Source organism: Ostrinia nubilalis, chromosome W, assembly GCF_963855985.1.
Source record: "Ostrinia nubilalis chromosome W, ilOstNubi1.1, whole genome shotgun sequence".
Taxonomy (NCBI): domain Eukaryota; kingdom Metazoa; phylum Arthropoda; class Insecta; order Lepidoptera; family Crambidae; genus Ostrinia; species Ostrinia nubilalis.
In genome coordinates this window covers 268,705-287,298 of record NC_087118.1, presented here as the reverse complement: position 1 = coordinate 287,298, position 18,594 = coordinate 268,705, and the positions used below count along the sequence as shown (strand labels likewise).

The following is an 18,594-nucleotide window of genomic DNA, read 5'->3' as shown; positions in this document are numbered from 1 at the left end:
TGGAAGGTATTAATTTACTCTTTTCATCATTTATTATAAATCCCAAAGATTGTAATAATAATTTAGTAGCTTGAACGCTTTCTAAGCATTTCAAGTAATTTAATTCGGTTATGTATAGGTCATCTAGATAAATGGATGACAAAAAACCACAAGATCTTAACAATTTTACAACAGGTTTCATTAACTTTGTAAATATATATGGTGCTGTACATATCCCAAACGGTAAAACGTTGAATTCGAACATTTGCTCACTATTCGGATTGGATTTGTCCTTTAAAATGAATCTAAGATATTTTCGTGAATTAGGATGAATGTTGATTAAAAAATAGGCGTCTTTAAGATCTATAGTCGCCATATAAGAATTTTTTGTGACTAGTTTTAAAACTGTGCGCAAATCTTCTAATTTGAAATGTTTAACGTTTATATGTTTATTTAATTTTTTCAAATTTAGTATAAATCGCATTTTGCCGTTAGGTTTAGGTACCAGAAATACACGAGAAACATATTGGCCTTGGCAAGGTTCACACGGAGAGATAGCTCCAATAGATAGTAAGTTTTGAATAGATTCTGAAAAATGAGATCTTTCAGACTCAGTCACTAATGTAACGGGAGGGTCTAACTGATTAACTGGCTCATCGAAATCTATTTGATATCCGTCAATCCATGAAAGGACCGCTCGATCTTGTGTGATGAGCGACCACTGACTATAAAAATGACGCAGTCTACCTGCGTAGCGTACCTCGTCGGCGGCTAGCGCCTCCTCGTCTCCCTGCGCCGATAGGACGACGCGGTCGAGTAGTGGCCGCGCGCTGGCTGCGGCGGCGGCGGCGGCGGCTGGTAGCTCGTCGTCGCTCGAGCTGCAGGCGGCTGGTGTCGCGGCGGGCCCGGCGCCGCCCGACGATTCCCGGTGCCCGACTTGCGGTTTAAATTCTTGTCTTGCTTGGGTTTCTTGGCGGAGTCAGCCTTCAAATCTGAAGACGATTTGGAGACGGCTTTTGCTGTTTTCAGGGTTTCGGTTAGATTTTGTCCAAATAAATATCCATCTATCTTGGTACTGGCTAGTTGTTCTCGTAATTCTTTTTTCAGAGAATAGAGTGCGTGGTTTCGTCTGGAACTAGACTGCAAATATTGGACGTCGCATAGGATTCTGCCGACATCCACGAGACTTTTAACTAGTTCATTGTCTCGGGCAGGGTTGTTGATTTGAGCATTTATTATTTGCCCAACGCATGTGATAGCTGCTGCAATTTCCTTTTGGTTGATTTCGATCGACTTATCGCGCTTCTGCACGTACTCCGGAGTTGCGGCTTTTATCTCCGGATTCATTTGAGGGGCAGATAAGTTTTTGCAATTTGCGGGTACGAGATATTTTTGTAATAACTCCTTGCGAGTGTCTTTATCAAGACCCGATGTGGCCATGTAATTGAGGCGGTTAGCTAACTCCTCGTTAATATTAGGTCCGTATTCCACGGTAGCGGTCGGATCTATGCCCAATATATCCAGTATTTCAGGGTCCAAGCCCGTGTCCAAGCTTGCAGGAGTCTGCGTAACTTCAACACTCGCGGCTTCTTGAGGCTGCGTCGCGGGCACACTGTCCGATGTCCCGGCGACAGGTTCGTTTACCGAGGCAGGTATGGGCATGGCAGGGTCTGGACCCATTGAAGAGGCTTCTTTCCGCTGGTTCCGATCTGAGAATAGAACGGATTTACTTATATTGGTATTTCGCCAACATTTAAGCGCCATGGGCGCTGATTTCAGCTATCTCGTACTGATAACACCATAGGTGTCGAATGCAACAGAAAATTTCCATTGGAAATGCATTCTTTAACATTTTAAGTTGTGGCACTATGGGTGCAGAATGTTGCAGAGATAACCGCATACATTCTGAGGCGACTGCACCTCACATCAGTCGTGTAGACTGGAAAGACACCATGGGTGTCGAAAATGCGGGTAGCATTTTGTAAAAACTAACCTTGGGATAACGCCAACAGGGTTTGTGGAGCTGGTGAAGGACTTCGTGAGCTTGCGGGTGAACTTTCTGAACTCGACGTACTGGTAGATGATTCCGAAAGCGTCGTTCGTCTTTTTGAGTGTTTCATCTTCTTTTCAAGTTTCTTCAATTTGCTTGCTAGGTATTCGATGGTATCTCCATGTCTTCTTTTCGGCATTTTGGAATGAAGCGTGCGAAGTGGCTGAGCACTAGTTTGCGAATGACGAGAGCGCCACAGTGTCTCTTAGAGGCGGGGTCGGTTGGAGGGGGAAAATCGTGTTTCCGGTTCCTTTTTAATTTTTTAATAGAAACCGTCAGTTGTATCACTTCCGTTTGAAGATTTTAATCTCAAACCGGAAGTGATAAATAAATTTAAACTAAGTGCAAAAGTGGCTACGCTAGGCGTTACTACATAGTGTTGTTATAAAGTTAGGTTTAATATAAATAGGTAAGTATACTAATCTCGAGGACGAAGCACGTGTATAATTCTAACTATATACTAGTCTTTGAATTATCTTCATCAGGACATAGCACACTTAACTAGTTCTTAACGAAAATAGACTACACACTAAATCGGTCAAAAGTAAAATAAAATTTAATTTTATTAAGTTAGTATCATCAGAGGATAGCCCCGTCATATACGAACATAATAATTTGAATACTAATGTGTTCCGTATTATGTCCGTTCCGCCAGAGAATAGCCCCGACCATATACGAAACACAATACAGCACACAAGATTCGAACATGCACTTCAGTAGGTTTTAAAATATTATTACAGGTACACGCTTCATTATGCTAGTATCATCAGAGGGTAGACCCCATCATATACGAACATAATAATTTGAATACAAATGTGCTGCGTATTATGTCCGTTCCGCCAGGGAATAGCCCCGACCATATACGAGACAATACAGCACACAAGATTCGAACATGCACTTCAATAGGTTTTAAAATATTATTACAGGTACACACTTCATTATGCTAGTATCATCAGAGGGTAGACCCCATCATATACGAACATAATAATTTGAATACAAATGTGCTCCGTATTATGTCCGTTCCGCCAGAGAATAGCCCCGACCATATACGAGACACAATACAGCACACAAGATTCGAACATGCACTTCAGTAGGTTTTAAAATATTATTACAGGTACACACTTCATTATGCTAGTATCATCAGAGGGTAGACCCCATCATATACGAACATAATAATTTGAATACAAATGTGCTCCGTATTATGTCCGTTCCGCCAGAGAATGGCCCCGACCATATACGAGACGCAATACAGCACACAAGATTCGAACATGCAGTAAAAAAAAAAAATGTTTAATACTATCGTAATCTTTTGTACGAAATAAATGTTCTTTTAAAAATATATTGCTACATACCTTTGTTTGTGAGCTGAAGATGTGGATCACATTCCCGCTTCCGATATATAATGAAAAGTTACTTGTTGATCAATTACTTATTTATTCAAGATACTAATTTATACATTTCCAACATTATAACACCTTAAAGTTAGTACTTCTTGCTTTGAATGCTCCAATCGAACTGCCTGTCCGGCGGCATGCCCGCGATAAGGCAACTTCCCCTTCCATTCGTCAAAGTCAACCGGCTCGAAACGACTTATCGACAGCATGCCCCGGAAGTAGTCAAAATCAATACTTAAATAACAATTTATATCTAAAATACTAAATTGTATACAATAAAAATTCTAAAATAATTACGTTAAATAATAAACATGAAATATGTAATTGAATATAATATAGAATAATTTCTAAAACCATTCTAATATCTGCAACAATGTCCAGGAAGTAATCAAGTAAAGTATTTAATTTTAATAATGGGTTTTTAAATTCTACCAAAATTATTACAATAACTATTTATAAGCAACTAATAATCGTATAAAATACAATATTAATTCTAAAATCATTACACTTGTATGAGGGTAGACAAAAAAGAAAAATTTTCGAACGAACATTCGTTAAAGTTTAGCATTTAAAATAAAAAGTAGGGTATAAAAATATTTGTTACTTGCGTTGCAACAAAATTAGTTTATAACGGTTTTGTAAAAAGAAAGAAATCTTTGTTACTTACGTGGGTGTGTGTTATACTCAACTTATTATTATAACTCACTTATTGGATTTTCCAAATATTAAATGTAAATTATTTCGATCCGAACAAAAAATACTCGTAGACCTTTGGACTATAATATTTTACACAGTATCTGTCGGAAGTGCAGAGCTCTGCACACGGCGGGAAACAAGACGCCAATGATTTCTAGAAATGGCGGACCTTCCTTCAATGGTCGGTCTCGCCCCTGCCAGGCGGTAGTGGTAGAAAGAGATAGCTCTATAGGGTAGAAAGAGATAGCAATATGAGGCGGGAAATGACGTGCCTATCTCAATTAATTAAGCTTCGAATAACGGTCAAGTCAAATTAATAATAAACTTAGAGTCAGTGAAGTTAGAATAAGGAACCATTGTGGAACTAGAAATACAGTGTCATTGTGTTATTGATTGTGCGTTTCTATGGTCTATATCCCTGTAGGCATCCCGGATAGGTACACATCCCTCATCGCAGAAGGCGAACTGGGACTTAGTACTAAACAGCGGGCTGTCAGACTGAGCTAGCTAAGACGCCCCGTTGCAATGGCGCCCAACTAAATAACCCACGGAACCTACAGGGACCACCAGATCGCTAGAGAAGCGAAAGACCAAAAAGGAAAGCAAAACTTCGCACCAAATTGATAATCACACATGTCAGAACCGACATCTTGGATATACAAACTCAAGAAGACAGAACTTGAGAACGAGTGCAAAAGAAGAAACATAAAAACGGAGAACAGAACCGTACAAGAACTGAGACAGAACCTCACAGAAGTACTCAGAACCAGAAATCAATCCGAAACAGAAGCCAAGCAGTCCCGCCAACCAGTCCAGTCCGCCAGTAAATCCTCCGAAGAACAGTCTAACAGTGAGTCAGAAACCAACCGATTTTGAAGACACAGAGATGCAGCAAGAACCAAACATGTCGTACACCGTAGATCAGACTGAAAGCATAACGACCAGATGGAACCTAAGTTTTGACACATACAACGACCCAGTGGAGTTCCTAGAGCAACTGGACGAACTCATGTCATCGGGCGAGGTCAAACCAGATAAAGTGCTCAAAGTGCTCCCCAGATTCCTGAAAGGAAAGGCCGTACTGTGGTATAGAAATAATAAAAACTCGTTCACTACATGGAACGAATTCATAGAACTCTTCAAGTTGACATTTGTGAGCTGTGACAGTGACCTGTTAGCTAAAATAGTGAATTATAGGCAACATCACCGCCAAAAATTCACAGACTACCTCATTGAAATTCAAACACTCATGCGCAGACACGCAAAAATGTCAAAAGAGGAAGAAATAACTAGAATCTACGAAAACATGAACGCAAAATACAAGTTCTATATCAAGAAATCAGAAGCAGACTCGGTAAGCAAATTAATACAACTGGCAAACGACTATGAAAATGTCACAGCAGAACGTCAAACTAGCTTCACAGAACGAGAACCACGTAATAACTACCACGAAACAAGCACAAATCAAGGACACAAGGAGACGGCATCATACATACACAATTACAACACAAATACTTGCTGCTGGAGCTGTGGAAAACAAGGACACTCGATGAAAGATTGCAGAAGTAAGAAAATACTATTTTGTAACGGTTGTGGCAAGATCGGCAAAATGAGTAAACAGTGTTGTAAGAAAACAAGTGAGTACACACAGTCCATGACAATGAACACAAATCCGCAACTTAAAGATAACCGTCCTTTCGTAGATGTATCGATACTAGGCGAAAAATATCAAGCACTCGTAGACACCGGCGCCACAAGATCATACATCAACGACCAAGTATACAAGAAATTCGTAAAAAGAAATCTGAAACCGAGAACAGTAAGCATAACAGCTAGCATGACAGATGGACACACAACTCGAATTAAAGAAGCACTAGACTTGCAAATTAATATAAAACAATTAACCACCAAGTGTTATATCATCCACAAATCACGACTATACTGATCGGCATGGACATATTGAACAGAATAGGAGCCAAAATAGAATGGCCTAAAGATAGTATCAAACAAGCGGAACAAATGGGAACGTCAAGAAAAAACACAGAAGCCAACATCGTACCTACATACGAAATGGCCGAAACACCAAGAAAAAACACAAGATCAAACTCGCACACGAAAAACCAATCAAGAAAAAAGACTTTTCACGGAACCCTAAAAATCAAGAAGTAATAAATAAACACGTAACACGCTTAAAACAAGAAACAAAAGAAGACTGGATCCAAAAGAAAATTCAAGAAATACAAAAAACCGGAAACAAGGACTATAAAATGTCAAACAGCAAATTATACAGGAAAATAGTAAATCACGCATACGGACCAAGAACAGAAACATCATCAGACTGGAAATTATGCATAAACAACAATGAAAAAAACCAGATTCTGAAAGAAAACCACGATACACCAACCGCAGGCCATCTAGGAACAGCAAAAACACTGAACAAAATATCACAGAGATATTATTGGCCCGGTATGTACAGAGATGTGTCAACGTACGTCAAGAACTGCAAAACCTGCCAAGTTAACAACGCACGCAAACCCTGGAGCGCAGTGTCTACAGACCCGAGTAGACCACTAGCCAGATCATCAAACCGGTCCACAGACTGGACCGAAATCCTCGATGTCGACACCGTCGACCACCCACAAGACCTGAACTGGCGCGAGTCCGGCCCTGGAGAGGAGCCGACCCGAGCTGAGGACCAGACCAGGAGGCGGCCGGGGAGAAAGAAGAGGCGCGGCCAAATCCAGAACCAGCTAAACAAGGCCAGTAACATTTACTCGTAGCTTAACTTTATACCTAAGTTAGGTTTCTAATAGATAGGTACAAAGTACTTAGTAATTGCCTAGTCAGTTCTCGTTAAAGTAAATTCATCAATATTAAAAACAAGTCAATAATGTAAAATTATTAATTAACATTACAAAGCAACCCCGTATAACCTAGATCATTCAGTTCTTGAATTTAATCTCGTTAAATACCACATAATAACCTATAAGTATTAATTATCATTAGAAAGTAACCCTGTATAATTTAAATCGTTCAATTGTTCTATTTAATCTCGTTAAATAACTATTGACGCAAATCGCATTGTTATTTACTCGTAACTCGCAACCTAAACTCACATAAATAACAAACCGGTTTGTTACGCACCAATAGTACTACCAGTTTCTCGATAACTTTTAAATAGTAAACAAACATTGTAAGAACGCTTCACCGAGCGAACTCATTTGCATATTATCAGTGAAACGCATTTTTTCTATTCGCCACGGGCGATCAACAGCACTCGTTTACTAGATGAATCATAACTAGATTTTGCCTGCCTAATGTTTGCGCGCCGCGCCAGGCTGCATTCCATTTACGTTAAGATATAATATGTATTATTGTAATTAAAACTTAACCCCTTAACTGCCATTGTCTTGTATAACTTTTAATAATTGTAGAAATTATTAACATTAATCAGATACTTACTCTGAGTATGCTAGTTAAAATAATTAAACCAGTTAACTAGAAATAATAATAACAAGTGCCATACATACTATTATTGTATTAAAGAAATATTTCAAATAATAATTGAATACTCGTAATAACAAAGTAAACAACTCGTTAAATTAGTTCATTGTAAGCAAAAAAATTAAAGGTATCTTAATAACATTGTTTCAAAACTAAGTTAGCTAAAATTAGCGTTTAATTAGTTCATTGTAAGCAAAAAAAATTAAAGGTATCTTAATAACATTGTTTCAAAACTGAGTTAGCTTTTGGGGCGGGTCACTGTCTATGCTTTAATAGTTGCGTTGCCTAACTTGCACTTTGCTTCTGCTTTGCTGCTTGTCTAGTATAGATGCTGGCCTTCCTTATCCGCATCACTGCGGGTGAGGAGGCGAATGGTCTTGAGGGAGAGCGCAACGGTCGTGAAGATCCTCAAGGCAAGACTGAAGGATTGTCCTGCACGTGGTTGCCGCCCTGCTATTGGTCTAATTCCTTATGAAATAGACGTAACGGAAACCTTCTGTCGGAGTACCGCCGGGATGTCGAGGTCATGTCCTTGCGTGTCTATCATCAAAAAGACGATGGTAGATGGTAGAATGACATCCTGCACCTAGGTCACACCTGAGGGTCCATTCTCAGGGGGCAGGCCTGATGCCACCGGGATGCAGAAATCGGGCAGCTCATCTTGAAGGGTGCTGGGGAGCCAATGGTGTGGTATACCCCCTAAGAAAAAGCGCTGTAACCTGATGATAGATGAGTCATAGCAGCGAACTTTTATAGGCACCGCTGCTGAAACAAAAGTCCTAAGCTACCGAATCAATGGCGGTATAACCATTAACCAACCAGAGGTTGAGGAGGCGCGGGCGGCCTTGGATGGACACAGAAAGGACCCAACCGAACAGTGGCGGTATAACCACAACCGGCTACCACAAGCCATGCGATGGAAAATCTGAGCAAAAAGTGTGGCAGTGGTGCTAGGGGAGGCATCACGGGTTTCAAAAATATCCCCAACAACCAACATGAGCGCAAAAGCAAAAAGTGATTTACCCCAGGAGGGTACCAGCAAGGCTGGAGAATCCCTCCCTGAGCATCGCTCAGGCTGCCCTACGTATTCTGGGGGGGGGCAAGCAATTGCGTGTTGGAGGAGCTGCAGGAGGCAGCAGGGGCCAGACCAAATTGGGAGGGCCAAAGGTCCCGAAAGGGATAAAGGCACCGAAAGGTGAAGTGGAGGGCGCACCAGGTGCAGGGAGTGGGGTGGCACCGTCGGGGAATGCTCCCCACATGGGGCGGGCACCTAAGCGGAGCGCCGAGAACCCACGGGGTCTCGTTGTGCGAAGCGAGGGCGGCCTGAACCAGGGGGGCGGCTCTGGCAGTGTAGCTCCACACAGTGCACCACCCGAGCAGCGACTGCCTGATGTGCGTGAGGCGCTAGGGCCGCAGGGTAACACCAGTGGCACTGCGCTTAATGCAGCGGAGGGCGGCGATCTGCAGGGGAGAAGGAGGCGCAAAAAGCGGTCGGGATGCCAGAGGAGGGTGAAGGCTGAGTTGCGGAGGCAACAGGCTGAGGACGCCACCTCAACGGCAGACCGAACTAAAAGGGCGAGGGAAATCAGCGGTGAGAGCCAAGTGCTGGTCAGCGCCAAGCGTGCTAAGACTGAGGAAACTCAGTCCTATGCCGCGGCTCTGAACATCTATAAGATGGCGATCACCGCTAAGGACTTTCCAGGGACCTGGCTAGGCGAGGAGGAGTATCTGGCGCTTCAGGGTATCATTTTTGATAAACTGGAGATCACGCCGGACCCCATCCCCGTCGTCAGCATGGGAAACCTGAAGTCAGGGGCAATTCTCTTCAGGTGTGAGGGGGAGAGCTCTATGAAGTGGCTTCGCACACTTGATGGTACTGCCGTCAATGGTGTGGAGCTTAGGGTGGTGGAGGCTAAGAACCTCCCAAAGCCGGTAAAGATGGCCTGGAAATCCAGGAACGTCACGAGGCAGGACACAGGGCGGGTCATGAGGTTGCTGCAGAGGTTGCATCCGAGCCTGAAGACCTTGAACTGGAGCATTGTTGGCTCCACTGTAGAGGGGATGACGGTCAGGAGAATCGTCCTGATGGACGAGGCCTCTGCGGCGTACATTAAAGCCCGCCAGTACATCCTGAACACTGGGATTGACCGGAGCATCTTCAAGCTCCTCGAGTACGATGTGAGGCGTGGGGATGAACCGGTCAGTGCCAGTGTGACGGCTGAACAGCGGGGGGATGCGGTGGCGGTGCCGGAAGACTGCCCGGGACAGAGGAGCAGGCCTTGGAACCGATAGCGGGACCTAGTGCGGGTGAAGGGCTATCCGGAGGGACTGGGGGTGGGGAGGAGGAGCTGGTGGTAGATGAACCTGCTGCCGCCCCGTCTCCCGCATCCATAGGCTCGCTGGAAGCCATAGCTGACCTGGACCTGGGACGGTCCTCGCCGCTGGAGTATGATATCTCCGCGGATGAGGAGACCGAGCTCGGGGACAGAATTTGACGTCTGCAGCTCTCTTCGGGGGTTTAAGGTGCGTTCAAATTAATCTGCATCACTGCAAAGCGGCGACTGCCATCATGGCACGAGAGCTCAAGGTCAAAAGATATGATATCGCCTTAATCCAAGAGCCCTACCTGTACAAAGGTGTGGTGAAAGGACTCGGCGGCACAGGTGGAATATTAATATATAATTGTTCTACTAATGATACGAGGACTTGCATTTATGTCAGAAATGGGATAAGTGCGATTCCTCTATCCAGGTTTTCTTACAGGGATCTCACAGCAGTGAAGATCCAAAGGGAGGGGGATTTGCGAGGAGTGATAGTGGCATCGGCATATCTCCCATATGAAAAGGCAGATCCTGTGTCAAGGCAAATGCAGGATCTGATACAACACGGCAACCAAGAAGATCTGGAAACCATCATTGGCTGCGATGCGAATGCTCATCATGTTGTGTGGGGCAGCTCAAACAACAACGCCAGAGGAGAGAGGTTACTGGATTTTCTGGTGAGTTCTGAAACACATATTATTAACAAGGGTAACAAACCTACATTCTTCAATGCCCGGAGGGCAGAGGTGATTGACCTGACGCTTGCATGTAAGAAGGCAGTCCGGAAAATCACTAACTGGTATGTTTCGGACGAGATATCATTGTCTGACCATAACTATATATGCTTTAGGTATAATGCTCCTATAAGAAAAGACGCAATAAAAAGAAGGAATCCCAGGAACACTAATTGGGAAGACTTCAAACGGGACCTAAGGACGGAACTTAGTGAACCAAAATGCAAACTTAACTCTGTGCTTGAAATAGAGTTTGACGCTGATCGAATTACCAATGCCTTGAAGACTGCCTGGAAGGATAACTGCCCGGAACGCGAGGCGGGATCGAAGAAACTTCCATGGTGGACCAAGGAAATAGCCCTCTTACGAAGGGAGACAAGAAAGGCATTCAATATAGCAAGAGCTAGGAATGACTTTGCAGAGTATAGAAGAGCACTGACGGAGTATAGCAAAGCGGTGCGAAAGGCAAAGAGGAAGGCATGGAGGGATCATTGTGAGATGATCAACTCAGTTCCCGAGGGCATGAGACTGACAAAGGCCATGTCAACAACCAAAGCGAACCCACTCACTACAGTATGGAGTGAGAGGGGGGGATATACGGAAGCAGGCAAAGATACGTTGAAAACAATGATAGCAACGCACTTTCCTGAATCACAGGTCCTAAACGATGATCAAGATCCAATCAGCGTGGAGGAACAAAATAGAACAACAAACAAGCTCGACTGGGTTACGGCTAAAAGAGTAGTGGATGAGACTAAGGTGAGATGGGCAATCGGGAGCTTTGAACCATACAAGGCACCAGGCCCAGATTCGATCTACCCAATTCTCTTGCAGCAAGGAATCTCCATTCTGAATCCTCATCTATGCAGGTTATACAAAGCCTGCATAGCATTTGGATACATACCTAAGGTATGGAGAGAAGTCAAAGTGATCTTTATACCTAAACCAGGTAGACCGGATTACAACGACCCTAAGGCATATAGGCCAATAAGTCTACAATCTTTTCTTCTCAAATCGCTTGAAAAACTTGTAGATAAGTACATAAGACAAGGACCACTAAAAAGATTTCCTCTACATGAGCTACAATGTGCATACCAGGCAGGGAAATCTACAGAAACTGCGCTACACTATGTAACCGGCAGGGCGGAGGCGGCTCTTGAGAGTAGGGAGGTTACTGTTGGGACATTTGTCGACATAGAGGGGGCATTTGACCGCACTACCTTCGTCTCTATAGGAGCTGCTGCTTCTGACCACGGGGTACCACTACCTCTATGCCGGTGGATAGACTGTATGCTTAAAGGCAGGATTATTCAATCAGAACTGCAAGGAGAGTGCATGAGTGTAAGGACTGTCAAGGGCTGCCCGCAAGGGGGGGTACTCTCACCCTTGCTATGGAGCCTGGTCGTGGACTCACTACTTGTGAAACTTAACAAAGGACCACTCTACACGGTTGGATATGCAGATGATTTGGTAATTATGGTAAGGGGCAAGTTCCCAACTATTGTGACAGACATCATGCAAAGAGCCCTCAACACACTGGAAGAGTGGTGTGACGAAAACCACCTCTCGGTGAATCCGGGAAAAACGAATGCTATTGCATTTACAAAAATGAGAAATACAACAGGGCTAGGACATCTCTACCTTTTTGGTAAACAAATAACCTGGACCAATGAAGTGAAATATCTAGAGGTAATCCTAGATAAGGAACTTACATGGCGTAAACACCAAGATACGGTCATAGCTAAGGCTATGAGAGTGCTGGGAATGTGTCGTGGTGCATACGGGAAGACATGGGGACTTAGTCCCAGAGTGATGAGGTGGATCTATATAACTATGGTGAGACCAATAATACTTTATGGCAGCATTGTCTGGTGGCCTAGAATTAGGTTACAGACGTGCAGAACGGCACTGGGCAAATTGCAAAGAACTGCATGCCTAGCAATAACGAGTGCGTTTAGAACTACGCCAACTGCAGCACTGGAGATTATTCTGGGATTGCCCCCACTGCACTTGGCGCTAGAAGTAGATGCAAGGAAGGCGCTGCACAGACTGAAGGGGGCGGGACTTTGGAGTACATCCAAACCTTGCACCAAGCACACAAGGATGGGGAGCGATCCTCAATTAGATGCAATAATGGACATGGGTTGTGATACAATGCAGCCTAGGTACATGTTTAGCAAGGATTTTAAAGTGTCTATACCAACAAGGGAAGACTGGAAAAGAGGACTAAAACGTCAACAAGACAGCCTGATCTGGTATACTGACGGCTCCAAGATGAACTCAGGAACAGGAGCGGGCCTCTACTCCAAACAATCTGAGCACAGTGAAAGCTTAGGGAGGTTTGCAACAGTGTTTCGAGCTGAAACCTATGCTATAATCATGTGCGCAGTAAGGAATATAGAACAGGCGCATAAAAAGCGTGACATTTACATATTAAGTGACAGTCAGGCAGCACTCAAAGCCATTGCCTTAGTGAGGGTTGGATCCAGACTCGTTCTGGAGGCAATCTTGGCACTGAATAAACTTGGAAGGCACAACAGGGTGACCCTCATGTGGGTACCTGGACATACTGGAATCGAAGGCAATGAGAGAGCCGACAGTCTAGCGAGACAAGGGTCAGAGGCGGCACCTATTGGGCCAGAGCCGATAGTGCCCTTATCTATGAGCACTTTACACATGGCCATGAGGCAATATATATCCAGGAAGCACAGAGCTGAATGGGAAAGCTCCAACGGTATGAGCCACTCCAAATTATTCCTAGTTGGAAACACAAGATCATGGGAAAAGCTCATACTCAATGGAAACAGAAGGCAAGCCCGAGTGATCACGGATGCGCTGACAGGACACTACACTACAAACCACATGCTCCACAAAATGGGCCTAACTACGGATGACAGCTGTCGAGCATGTGGAGAACATGCGGAGTCCATGAAACACCTACTGTGCGAATGTGACGCGCTAGCTAGAACTAGAATGGGTCTCCTGGGGTCGGCTTATCCGACACCAGAGGAATATAGGTCCTTCTCACCCAAGCTCTTGATCCACTATATGGATAGGATCTTTGCGGATGAGGGGGGATAAAGGTATAGGGAAGCACAAAAGATCCCGACGTGCACTGCGCTCATGCGCGGCCCTAAATAAGATAAGATAAGATAAGAGTTAGCTAAAATTAGCGTTTAATTAGTTCATTGTAAGCAAAAAAAATTAAAGGTATCTTAATAACATTGTTTCAAAACTAAGTTAGCTAAAATTAGCGTTTAATTAGTTCATTGTAAGCAAAAAAAAATTAAGGGTACCTTAATAACATTGTTTCAAGACCAAGTTAGCTAATATTGTTATAAGTAAATAAATGTACTGTCATGTTTTAAATAAAGAGTTATTATTGGGCTAATGATTAAATACAAATTCAGTCATGTTTTACATTTTTAATTTATACTCGTTATGAAGTTACCCAAAAATAACTTATTATTGACATGAATTATAGTTGTTCTTGTAGAATCTTTATGTACCAGACTTGTGATTTTTCCAGGTAAAAATCTCCAAAACAAGGGAGGATGTGACGCGCCCCGCAACGCATCGACAGCCCTAGCACCGAGCACGGAGATTTTGACTACCCTACGGCTGCGCGGCCGCACGCCGCACGGACCGAGCTAATATAAGAGACGGCGGCGACCGCGGGCGCCTAGCGGATTTTCGCTTCGCATCGCTCGCACGGTACGGACGTGCGCTCCGCCTCGCCCGCCCGCTCGCATGCGCTGCGCTCCGAGTTCCTCGAGCTTATCGCCTTCGCTCTGCGAGTCTTGTTTCTGTGGTTTTTTGTCACAATTACGTGGCTTGCCCGCGGCTGCGCTTGGGATACCTAACGGTGATAACGAACAAGCGTAGTTAAACGCCTTTCTAAAGGCGGTTCGGTTCGATTGGGAGCGACCGACAGTGCCTTTTTCAAAGCGCTGAAGTTTCCTGCCGCCGCCGGTATATTAGGCTGTGAACCTTGGCCTCCTGGAAGGCACGTTTGAGAGGGTGAGGCGTTCCTCCTCGCCCTTGAGACACTCGGTTTCACAGTCTTTTCACTGCCGGGCGTGACCCCCCCTACCCCTCCCTATTTTCCATCCCTGAAGGAGCGTATCCCTGGTTGTTTTTGCGACCGGGGCCCTCCTGAAGGACTGCTAGGAGTAGGTACTCACCCTACGTCGCGGCGTTGCTACGTTGCGGCGTAGTTACATTGGTTAGGGCACACTTTTCCCACTCACCCCGCACGGTTTACACCGACTGTGCGGGACTTACACACCGCTATAACCACCGAGTTTCTTGCCGGCTCTTCTCGGTGGTTGCAACTTGCGAACCGGCGTAGATTCACGCGTCGCGAAACTCAACTCCATGCCATGGACACGGAGGAACTCTTAAAGTTCCTCCGGGCCACTCACCCGGAGGTCCTCTCCGGGTTTAAAGCCCACATACGGGCAAAGACCCTCGCAAGCTCTGTGTATGAGGAGCCTGCTTCCCCTTCATGTCCCGAGGACGCCATGTGCGATCCGAAATCGGCCCCTCTACCAATCCCGCTCACGAACGAGCACTCTATTGTGATAGATCACCAATCCCATGCCCCCAGTAGGGACATGGAATGTGACTCTGTCTCAGACGCCGATGACGGTGGCTTCACCACCGTCAGTCGTCCGAAGAGGACCCGCAAATCCGCGGCCTCTCCCCCTCCTTCCCCCCCTGCGAAGGCGCTGAAGGCCAACTCGGGCCTCTCTCAGCCCTCGCAATCTTCCCAGCCATCCGGCTCGCAGTCGAGCACCGGGCGGACTGTCAGAGTCCCCCCAGTCTTTGTCCAGGACAAGGCGTCCTGGAACAAGATTTCCGGCGCGCTCAAGGAGCGTCACATTAACTTCTCGCACGCTAAGTCGTGCAACGTAGGAATTAAGGTGTCCTTGTCCACCTCTGACGAGCACCGAGCCCTAACGCGCTTCCTAGATGAGAACCGTATCGGTTATCATACTTTCCCCCGCGAGGAGGAAAGGGAGCTGCGGGTTGTTATCCGTGGCATTCCCAAGGAGCTAGACTCCGCCTCCATCTTGGCCGACCTCAAGGCCCAAAACTTCCCCGTCAAACAGGTTCATCGTCTGTACAGGACTCGTACACGTGAACCTTTTGACCTTGTCCAAGTAGTCTTGGACTATTCCGACGAAGCGAAATCGATTTTCAACTTGAAATCGGTTTGCTTCATCTCCGGGCTCAAAGTTGAGCCACCCCGAAAGCGCGGCGCTCCCGGCCAGTGCCACCACTGTCAACATTACGGGCACGCTGCCCGTAATTGTCACGCCCGTCCCAGGTGCGTCAAGTGCCTAGGCGATCACGGCACAGCCGACTGTGTCCGTGACAAGGCCACAGCCACCGAACCACCGAGCTGCATACTGTGTGGTACCCAGGGTCATCCTGCGAATTATCGCGGTTGTCCCCGGGCCCCACGCACTCAGCCGCGTGCCCCCATCCCCTCTGCCCCCAGGCAGATCAATGCTACTCGCAACTTTGTGGTAGCAAGTGAGGCTCCTAGCCTCCGTCCCAATAGGCCCAATGCTTGGGCTAGGCCTCTGGCCTACACCCAGGCAGCCAGCCTTACTCCCGCACCCGCCCAAACAGCTGTGGCCCCACCCACGCCCCAGCAGGCTCCTCAACCCCACCCAGCCCCTAAGGCTACGCCAAAGGCACCTACCCATCAGGCGCCTAACCCTAGTCCCCCTGCCCCTAAGGCACCGGCCCACAAAGTCCCGGCCCCTCAGGCCAAGCCCCAGCCTACACATTCACCTGCGGCTGACATTAAATTGGTCAGAGACTTCTTTGGCCAAATTAATGTCGGCGAGATGTTTGTGATCGCCGCAAAACTGCGCGCGACTAATGGCGAAGGCAACATCATGGATAGGTTATCTATCCTCGCCGAACACGTAGACTTTTGCTACGCTATCTCTTCTTTCCACGCTCCGTAATGGCTAATCCCACCGCTAGGATCAAACCCCGGTCAATCACCTTAGCTTTTTTCAACGCTAACGGTCTTAGACAGCAGAAGGACGAGGTTACTCAGTTCCTTACCGACCACCAGGTCGACATCTTTCTGGTTCAAGAGACCCTCCTAACACCCTCTATTCGCAATCCTAGGATAGCGAACTACAATATCATTAGTCACGATAGGCCCACACGTGGCGGCGGCACGCTTATTCACTATAGAATAGAATAGAATAGAATACCTTTATTCAGCATTAACATTTATATGCATACATGTACAGAGGTTAAATTACTGAGCCATGCTGAAAAGGCGCCCGCTCAGCGAAAATCGTGACGTGACACAAGTCGTCAAGTCACGAAGCTGGTTTTCAGCTGGTACCAACATGGGGGTTACCATAGAGAAAAGTAATACATGTTAAACTATTCTACGCCAGTTACGCGCCCTTTTGACAGTGACGGTTCATCGATAATATTCGTGTCGATTCGTTACACTTCCTGGCAAAAAGGCGCGCAACAGAGGGCGCTGCAGTTACAATAAAAAATCAATCAATTTATTTAAAAAATACAAAACAAAACAAAAGGTAGACCTAAAAATATAACATTTACAAAATATTAATAAAAATAAACTCCACAATTGTTCCATGTACACTAAATAAAATAACGAGAATAGAATTAAATAATTAACGGTATAACGATATTTTTACCAAAAACAAAAAAAAGAAAAAACTATAATACATAGTGGGGCGGCTTCGGACTGCTGACCTGTACTGTACTGATTCGGACCGTAAAAAGAGAAAGAAGAAAAGAATAATAAAAAAAAGAAAAAGTCAATACTCAATACGGAAAAGGACGCTGTGTTTTTCTGAATTGGTTAATACGAAAATTTTTCACGGTGCGAAGCGTCAAAGCGAACAAAACAAAAACCCGGCGGAAACCGGAAAGGTGCGAGGTGACACACGAAATGCAACACACGGCCTGCAGGGCCGATGCTATTGAAATGGAGCAAGAGGAGCGAACAACTACGACCAGCACGACGCGCAAAGCCCCCTGGTGAGTCCAAAGTATTAGTGCCAGTAAAGCACGTGTAATATGTATCACACAACAAAGATCAACCATCACTGTGATCATACTCCACAGGGCGCGCACAAACGACGACCAAAAGGGATAAAGCGATGACCATGCTGAAGCTGTCCCAAAAGCCATCGGACTGTTAAATGCGGCGGGATCGACCCGCCAACCCCTGCAAGCGCGACGACGACATATAGGTATGCGATGCAATGCCATCTGACCTCTGTGACGTGAGCAAGTATTTCTTGACATGTGTTCTAAAAGTGTGTTTTGTTTGCAGGTTGCGCAAAGGAGGTGGCAGGTCGTTCCAACACCGTGTGGCAGCAAATCTGAAGGATCCTCTGAACGCCACGGTGCGATGCTTTGGGGTGACAAAGATGTGTGAGCAGACCCTTCTGGAGTGACCCTCCCTGCTCCCGGCCCAGTCAAGCTTATCGTACAAATACCCTGGTCTATGTGTGGCAATGATACCAAACATCATGGTAGCAAGATGTAATTTTCTACGAGCAGCCATTTTCAATATATTGGCAGCGTTGAGAAATGGGGTGACATGTGCTCGAGGTGGCACTGTGAAGCAGAAGCGGGCACAAGCATTTTGCACTCTTTGCACCAGCTTGGCAGACCTGGCCATGAGACAGGGTCCATACACAGTGTCGCAGTAGTTGAGCTTACTGAGGACAAGGGACTCACATAGTGCAATTCGTATACTCTCGCATAGGTATGGCCTTAGCTTGTATAATATTTTGAGTCTGTAGAAGCAGTTTCTTGCGCATTCAGTAACGTGGGCCTCAAATCTTAGCTGGCTCTCGAAAATGAGTCCCAGATTTCTGGTCTTATCCACTTTCTCG

At 45.6% G+C, this 18,594-nt stretch overlaps 2 protein-coding genes across 2 annotated transcripts; one reads left to right on the top strand and one right to left on the bottom strand.

Annotated features, from left to right (window-relative positions):
* Window positions 1-750: 750 nt before the first annotated feature.
* On the bottom strand, window positions 751-2,452 carry LOC135086394 (uncharacterized). The gene is made up of 2 exons (XM_063981128.1): window positions 1,973-2,452; window positions 751-1,688 (listed from the first exon to the last, which is right to left on the bottom strand). The coding sequence occupies exons 1-2, from the start codon at window positions 2,166-2,168 to the stop codon at window positions 751-753; spliced, it is 1,134 nt and encodes a 377-aa protein (XP_063837198.1). The 5' UTR covers window positions 2,169-2,452.
* A 10,329-nt stretch (window positions 2,453-12,781) lies between these two features.
* LOC135086393 (uncharacterized) lies at window positions 12,782-13,759 on the top strand. Its single transcript, XM_063981127.1, has one exon. The coding sequence runs from the start codon at window positions 12,782-12,784 to the stop codon at window positions 13,757-13,759; it is 978 nt and encodes a 325-aa protein (XP_063837197.1).
* The last annotated feature ends 4,835 nt before the right edge of the window (window positions 13,760-18,594 follow it).